At 40.1% G+C, this 8986-nt stretch overlaps 1 protein-coding gene across 1 annotated transcript; it reads right to left on the reverse strand.

The window, feature by feature from the left end:
* Positions 1 to 517: 517 nt before the first annotated feature.
* LOC139915211 (membrane-spanning 4-domains subfamily A member 4A) lies at positions 518 to 8146 on the reverse strand. The gene is made up of 7 exons (XM_078287325.1): positions 8063 to 8146; positions 6217 to 6442; positions 5701 to 5799; positions 3647 to 3703; positions 3313 to 3498; positions 1581 to 1706; positions 518 to 990 (listed from the first exon to the last, which is right to left on the reverse strand). Exons 2-7 carry the CDS (start codon positions 6406 to 6408, stop codon positions 895 to 897), a joined length of 756 nt encoding a protein of 251 aa, XP_078143451.1. The 5' UTR covers positions 6409 to 6442; positions 8063 to 8146; the 3' UTR covers positions 518 to 894.
* Positions 8147 to 8986: the final 840 nt, after the last annotated feature.

Below are 8986 nucleotides of genomic sequence, written 5' to 3' on the forward strand. Positions count from 1 at the left end.
GTCCTGTCAGTCTGTCCTGTCCTGTCAGTCTGTCCTGTCAGTCTGTCAGTCTGTCCTGTCAGTCTGTCCTGTCCTGTCAGTCTGTCCTGTCCTGTCAGTCTGTCCTGTCCTGTCAGTCTGTCCTGTCAGTCTGTCCTGTCCTGTCAGTCTGTCCTGTCAGTCTGTCCTGTCAGTCTGTCCTGTCAGTCTGTCCTGTCAGTCTGTCCTGTCAGTCTGTCCTGTCTGTCTGTCCTGTCAGTCTGTCCTGTCTGTCCTGTCAGTCTGTCCTGTCAGTCTGTCCTGTCTGTCCTGTCAGTCTGTCCTGTCCTGTCAGTCTGTCCTGTCCTGTCAGTCTGTCCTGTCCTGTCAGTCTGTCCTGTCCTGTCTGTCCTGTCCTGTCAGTCTGTCCTGTCAGTCTGTCCTGTCAGTCTGTCCTGTACTCCTGTGTCCGTGTGTTCGAGTCCATCTTGTCCTCCATCTGCGTCCTGTAGGAACAAACCAACCTCTGCTTTTCTTCCAGAAGGACGACAACAAGAGGTAACACACAAATCTTCAGTTTATTGAATTAATGGAGAAAGTGCAAACAAACGAGTGGAAGAAAGGCATCTGTGATTGTGATCAACTGAAATAGAAACGCTTTCAGACAAAATCCAACTGATAAAGCCTCGAACTAGACGAGATAACTAAGTTCAAACTGACTGACAGCAGCAAAGCTTCCCCAAAAATATGAAGGTCATTCGGTTTTAATAGAAAATAACAGAGAGAGAGAGAGAGAGAGAGAGAGAGAGAGAGAGAGAGAGAGAGAGATCACACCAGTTCAGAAACTGTTGGACAGATTATCATGACAGTCAGTATCAGTGTCGTAGTACTGTGATGTAGTATTCTGTACTCTGTAGTACCACTGCAGTATTTTCCTCAGGGGGAGTATGGCGGCGGGACGGAGACCTTTTCCTCGCTGTCCAGCAGGGCGACGTTGCTGCCGCACGCAGCGTGGTCGCTCACCATCACCACCTGCAGGTCAAAGGTCAAACTCACACACAGAGTCCAACAGCCAACAGAATCTGTCAAATCAAATTCACTTGAATCGTCTTGGTTTTATGTCACTGCTCTGGATTTCACCCACTTTACATCTTGTGTTGTTTCTGAAAATGTTTTAATCTTATTCTATTTCATGTATTTATTTTTATTCTGACCAATTTCTTTTGAATGCGTTTTCTATTCATTTTACTATTCTTGTTTTCATGCCTTGCTGTAAAGCACTTTATAAACTCTGCTTTGAGATGAACGCTATAGAAATATTATTATAATTATTAGTAGTAGTATTATCATTAGTCATCAGGACAAATCACCGTCTTCATCACTGTGACCACAAACTAGACAGAACTAAACTAATCTAAATTAGACTGAACTAAATCTCAACTAACTAAACCTCAACCAAACTAAACTAAACCTCAACTAGACTGAACAAAACCTCAACTTAACTAGACTGAAGTTATAGTATAACCTATCAGGACCAGCTGGTCTTGAATCCGACCGCTGTGGTGGATCCAGGTGAACTCTGATCTGAAGTGGGTCGGGGGTCTGAGACCCTCGGGTCTTACCGTGTGGGGGACGGAGCGCCCGCGGCGGCTGAGGGCTTTACCGGAGAAAACACACAGAGTGACGGCGACGCAAACCTCCAGAACCAGCAGAACCAGAACCAGACCGTGAAGTCCGTCCAGAACCCGCTGCAGAGAAACACAGGAACAGGAAGTCAGACCTTCAGCACCGATCAGATCAAAAACTACAGGAATATAAATGTAGAGCTGGAGCTGCAGACAGCAGAGGAGACCAGAGAGAGACTCTGACCAACAGTTTGGACTCCACAGCTGACTGGAGACAATTAAATACTGTCCGTGGGTCCAAGAACTACAGACAATACTGTCTGTGGGTCCAAGAACTACAGACAATACTGTCTGTGGGTCCAAGAACTACAGACAATACTGTCTGTGGGTCCAAGAGCTACAGACAATACTGTCTGTGGGTCCAAGAGCTACAGACAGTACTGTCCGTGGGTCCAAGAACTACAGACAATACTGTCCGTGGGGCCAAGAGCTACAGACAATACTGTCCGTGGGTCCAAGAACTACAGACAATACTGTCCGTGGGTCCAAGAACTACAGACAATACTGTCCGTGGGTCCAAGAACTACAGACAGTACTGTCTGTGGGTCCAAGAGCTACAGACAATACTGTCTGTGGGTCCAAGAGCTACAGACAATACTGTCTGTGGGTCCAAGAACTACAGACAATACTGTCTGTGGGTCCAAGAACTACAGACAATACTGTCTGTGGGTCCAAGAACTACAGACAGTACTGTCTGTGGGTCCAAGAACTACAGACAATACTGTCTGTGGGTCCAAGAACTACAGGAGGAACAGAGGAATTATATAGAGGAACTAAATCTACTTCTCCTTTAACTCCATATGAGCCACGGCCTGAGATCCATTTTTACAGTCTAGGTTTCATGTAAATTTTTAATGTTGGCAGTTGGCATGTTTTCTTTGCCTTTTGTAATTTTTTGTAATTTTATATTCCTTTTTGTTGATGATGATGATTTGAAGGATCACCATCCTTTGGGACCGAGAACAGAGGGATGAAAGTTTCACCTGCCTTTGTCCTCCTTCACTCTTTCATGGAAACCCTAAAAACCTTCGGCCTGTCCCGGGACGCCAGAGCTCTCCTCCTACAGTCTGAACTTCTGCAGAGTTCTGAATTCTTTTAATTTATTTTTATTCCTTATATCTAATCCTGTTTTATCTCATTTTTCTTGTATTTTCTATATTATTCTGTTCTTGGGATGCCGTTCTTCTTCTTACTGCTTTATCCTGTTTGCCTTTCTCTGTAAGGCACTTTGTGAAGCCTGTTTAAGAGCTTTAGAAAGTCTATTGTTATTATTATTATTTCATTGTTAATAAATTCCGAACCACTAAAAACTTAAAATAACCTTACATTTACATTAATTTAGATTAATTAATCCCTTAATTCATGCAAAATGCCCTTTGACTCCTTACATTTTAATATAATGAAAAATGTAGGGAGACTGTTAGTTTACATTAATAACTCATTAATAAGCCTGTAAACCTGCACAAAAGGCATGAAAAATCCCTTAATTACTAATCAAAAGCTATGTTGTTTTTAATGGATAATTAATGTTTATGTAATGGAAAAATTAAGACATTTCAGGGATAAAATGAAGTTGATTGTTAATTATAATTAATTACTTTAGGAACACAGTCCTGAAAACTAATCCCCTCTCTTTCATCTCCTCAGTCTGTAACTTTCTGTTGCTTACGCTCAGCTGTCTCGCCATCTGCAGGCACTTCCGCTTGCTGGAGTCGTAGTCCGCGTATCTGTAATCGCTCCACACGCCGCAGAGCTGATAGGAGGCGGAGCGATCGGCCAGCAGCCAGCAGAGATAGGCCACGCCCATCAGAGCGAGCAGAGCGCTGAGCAGGCCGGACGCCAGCGTCGCCCGGATCTGAGAACGACAAACAACAAGAACTTCAGCGGGACTAAAGATCCAGGAAACATCTGGACAACTGTCTTATAAATCCCTTTTCAAAACCTACTTAAATAAGAATTACTTTTTATAGTCTATTACTATCGTTATTATTAATGAGACTCACCAGTCCGACTGTAGTTCCTCTCCTCGCCGCCACAGCCAGCGAGCCGGACAGAACGAACTGGAAGACAACAGAATCACTTCATCACTGTGACCAGAAACTAGACTGAACTAAACTAGACTAAACTAAATTAAACTAGACTAGACTGAACTAAACTAGACTAAACTAGACTAAACTAAACTAAACTAGACTAGACTGAACTAAACTAAACTAAACTAAACTAAACTAAACTAAACTAAACTAGACTGAACTAAACTAAACTAAACTAGACTGAACTAAACTAAACTAAACTAAACTAAACTAAACTAAACTAACCTAAACTAGACTACACTAGACTAAACTAAACAAAACTAAACTAAACTAAACTAAACTAAACTAAACTAAACTAGACTGAACTAAACTAAACTAAACTAAACTAGACTGAACTAAACTAAACTAAACTAAACTAAACTAGACTGAACTAAACTAAACTAGACTGAACTAAACTAGACTAAACTCAACTAAACTAGACTAAACTAAGCTAAACTAAACTAAATTAAACAAAACTAAACTAAACTAAACTTAACTGAACTACACTGAACTAAATTAAAATAAATTAAACAAACTAAACTAAACTGAACTAGACTGATTTAAAGTAAAATAAGTTAAACAAAACTAAACTAAACTAGATTGAACTAAACTAGACTAAATTAAACAAAACTAAACTAAACTGAACTAGACTGAACTAAAGTAAACTAAAGCTCAACTTAACTAAACTAAACTCAAGAAAACCTCAACCACACTAAACTAAATTAAAGTTCAACTAAATTAAACTCAACTAAACTAAACCTCAACTAGACTGAACTAGACTAAACTAAACCTCAACTAGACTGAACTAGACTAAACTAAACCTCAACTCAACTACACTAAACTTTACTGAACTGTACTGAACTAAACCTCACCTAAAGTTAACTAAATTAGACCAAGCTAAACCTCAACCAAAATAAACTAAATCTCAACTGAACTACACCTAACTAAACTGAACTAAACCTCAACTCAATTAATTTAAACTAGACTGAAATAAACCTCAATCAAACTCAATTAAGCCTCAACTACACTAGACTAAACCAAACCTCAACTAAACTAAACTGAACTAAACCAAACCTCAACTAAACTAAACTGAACTAAACTAAACTTCAGCTAAACTAAACCTCAACTAAACTAAACTGAACTAAACTAAACCTCAACTAAACTAAACTGAACTAAACTAAACCTTAACTACACAAGACTAAACTAAACTTCAACTAAACTAAACTGAACTAAACCTCAACTACACTAGACTAAACCAAATCTCAACTAAACTAAACTGAACTAAACTAAACCTCAACTAAACTAAACTGAACTAAACTAAACCTCAACTAAACTAAACCTTAACTACACAAGACTAAACTAAACTTCAACTAAACTAAACTGAACTAAACCTCAACTACACTAGACTAAACCAAATCTCAACTAAACTAAACTGAACTAAACTAAACTTCAACTAAACTAAACTGAACTAAACTAAACCTCAACTAAACTAAACCTTAACTACACAAGACTAAACTAAACTTCAACTAAACTAAACTCAACTAAACCTCAACAACACTAGACTAAACTAAATCTCAACTAAACTAAACTGAACTAAACTAAACTTCAACTAAACTAAACTGAACTAAACTAAACCTCAACTAAACTAAACCTTAACTACACAAGACTAAACTAAACTTCAACTAAACTAAACTCAACTAAACCTCAACAACACTAGACTAAACTAAATCTCAACTAAATGAAACTAAACCTCAACTAAATGAAACTAAACCTCAACCAAACTGAACTTCACTAAACCAACATAAGTTAATAATTGAAAGATTATTAAACATTAATGAGGAAGCTGAAGAAACGGTCCTACTCTCTCTGGATCTACAGTCAGTTCAACAAGAGAGGAGGAGGAACGAGTGACTGCTGCAGGGAGGAAAGAGTCAGTAATCACATTACTTTGGAAAAGAGTAATCTATTACTGGTGTTGAGTAACTTACAGCGACGCCGATGAAGAGCGGAGCGTGGAGGAGCTGCGCCGGCAAGATGGCCGCCAGGCTGAGCAGCACGCACACCAGGCCGATGAAGATCTGCACGATCTGGACACACACACACACACACACACACACACAGATAAAATATTTATTTATGTCCACATAAATACAAGCATACAAAGGACATAAACACTGTTAATGCAGTCAGATATTGAGTCAGTCAGTTACAGAAGTGCCTGGTTGGCAGCCACAGTGTTGCAGACACACAGGATGAAAACAAAAAAATAAAAACAAATACTGGGAGAATCGCGAACCTGCTTGTGATTTCAAAGGTCGAAATCGAACGCTCATTTCGATCGATTTTCGATTTAGAATCGAAATCGTGACACCCCTAGTTCCCTCATTATCAAGGGAAAATGGCATAAATAAAATGCATGAATATTTGTCCTCAGTGGGCTTCCGTACATATGAGCCCAGAACCATCTAGTCCTGATTGCTGCGGTTAGTTTCTCAGTGTCTCACCCCGAGGGACTGCGGCTCCCCTCGCAGGAAGGAGGCCGTCATGTCGGACGGCTTGGCGGGGGCGGGGCCTGCCGGGGGGGCGGGGCCTGTCGAGGCGGCCGGCGGGAGCGAGATTTTACCGTTTTGGTCCTGAGGAAACACCTGGGTGACGACGACGACCCCGCCGGACGTGGTGATGGAGGCGGACGACATGATGGAGGTCAGAGGTCACAGAGAGCAGGGAGAGCTGGGAAAACACAAACCAGGAGAACCACAGAGAGGTCAGCAGGTCGAGGTCAAAGGTCATCGGTCATCGTTACGATCTGACCGACAGAAAAGTGACAGAAACACTCAGACAGTGAAGTGAAGTGTGAGTGAATAAGGAAAAAACACTTCAGTCTCGGCTTGGGCGATATTGGATTTTATTTTATTTCTTCTGAATCACACCATTTCTAGGCTATTACTAATAATAATAGTAATTTATAATAATAAATTGGTCTTCTTCTTATTATTAATAGCCTAGAATTTTTATCTTACTATTCAAGAAAAAACAATGGCCATTTGGTGTAAGTCGATATTCAATACCACGGAAAAATGTTGCGATATTTGTGAAATATCACGATACTCGATATTATCAAATATCGGGCCAAACCTCCTTCAGGCAATCCAAAAAAGATTCAAATCAATAAGGATTTCCTGAACTTCAGAAGAAAAACTGAATCTGTTTCTAACCCTGAAAACATTTCAACACATCTTTCACTTCAGACATTCCTAGTGAAATCATTTTTAAAAAATCACTTCAGTATTACCTCTCAACAGTGAGTTTATAGTGACCTGCGTGGGATTTTTATTTCCTACAGCATCACTATAATATTCCTATAATGTGCAGCAAATTTCAGTTTCTCTGTAATATTTGTATAGATCTATTACGGGATTATTACTGTTCATCGTTATAAGAACAGAATAATAACATATTTAGTTGTTACATATCAGTAACTATGATCTGGGGAGTCATTATAAAGTGACCAGAGTCTTCAGTCCAGATCTCAATGGGTTAAATGATTTTGTTTATTTTGGCTGATTTACAGCAGCCAGCTGTGGTTTCCAACCTGCTGCAACACGGATTCTGACCTGAGCAGCGGTCCAATATGTGAAATCATTCCGTTACTACAACTTTGAAAGTAGTTTTTCATGTTCAAATAACATGAAATTATTCAATTAAATATTTAAACGATACATACTTTCCACCAAGCATCTGTTAAGTAATAATAAAATGAGTTCACTCTGCTCACTGCCAACCATGGTGCGTTTAAACCTGTGGGAATAACAGAAGAACCAAACTAAAACCTGGATTCCGCTGAAGTACAGCGCTGCCTGGTGGATTATATGAAAGCCGAATTAACCAGCAGACCGACAGGAATCAGAAAAAGATCTTCAGTCTTGTTCTGCCAGGTGGGTTTGCTGCCGATAAGCAAGGCAGCAAGAAACTGACAGATTTTGAACGGAGTTTGGCGTACAGCTCTCTGTCTACACCACAGAGCAGCATGTCCTGGAAGGAATTACTTCTTATCACACAGGGTTGAACAGATTTGGTCCAACAGCGTGACAGAAGTCTGAGTAAAGACCCTCAGCAGACTGGAAGGTTTGTTTCCTCCAAACTTCACATTTCCCTTCAACTGCGAAACCAAAGCAGAAGCTTCCTGTGACACCTGAGCTGAAGCCTGTGGCGCAGCGCTATTTCTTTATCAGCAGACAGCTCGGGACTGAAGACAGCAAAGACTGTTAAAGTAAAATCATCAGTTTTAAATAAAGAAAATTCTTTATCTTAATCCAAATGAATCTGTACAGTGACATTAGAGGAGCTTACCTGTGTTAAACTGCAGCTTCAGTGTTAACACGGAAGTGTGATATGAACTTGGATCAATTGTTGTTAGGGGCTTGTAAGCATGCTGCCTTCAGGGGCTCCGCGAAAGCACGTAAACAAGGAATGCCAGTTCATTTAGGAGCTTTTGGTTGGAAATGAGAGCAAACTGCACGCTGTAGCAAAAACAGTTTTTTGTTGGTTGTTTTATTTTAGAAATCGAACGGCACTTAGTGAGATATTTAGTCAAATATTGGAGTATCTAAATACTTACCACTTTGTTGGGTCGACTCATTTGGGCTCAATTCTTAATGGTGATATTTCCGACAACACTTGAATGCATCATAAAACTCTCCACAGCTTCATTTCCAGGAATCTACTTCCTCCTCCGCCTCCAATTTCACATTTATGACTTAAAGAGACACGTAACTCCAGAATAATGCAGATAAACAAGTAATCACAGACTTCACCAGAGCTGAACCGCCTGCAAGCTGAGAGCTAAAGCATTCTGGGTAAATATCTGTTGGATTAAAGAGAAGAGACGAGGAAAATCAACCTTGTAGAATCAGAAACACTGAAGTCAGAGATAAAATAATATTCAGATGCCTCTTTAGCTCGTTAGATGACACTTGACTCGAGTATGAGAAATGGAAAAATCTTTGGGAAATGTTACAGGAAAACTCTCTAAAACACTTAAAGAAAAAGAAAACTGGTGATGTTGTTTCCATCTCTGCCTCCATCCTCTAGTTACTTGTGTTTCTCTTCTTGGTGGATAACCGGCCAATCGTAGACGAGGTGACGTCACCTCCAGATGTTTCCAGCAGCTACAGTGGAGTTTGATATGAGAAAATGTTTCAGGATGTAAAACCTCAGCGGTAAACGTCAGGTTTTGGTGTCAGTCCCTCAGAATCAAAGAGCGAGGGCTTCTTT

The sequence above is a fragment of the Centroberyx gerrardi genome, chromosome 12 (genome assembly GCF_048128805.1).
Source record: "Centroberyx gerrardi isolate f3 chromosome 12, fCenGer3.hap1.cur.20231027, whole genome shotgun sequence".
Classification (NCBI taxonomy): domain Eukaryota; kingdom Metazoa; phylum Chordata; class Actinopteri; order Beryciformes; family Berycidae; genus Centroberyx; species Centroberyx gerrardi.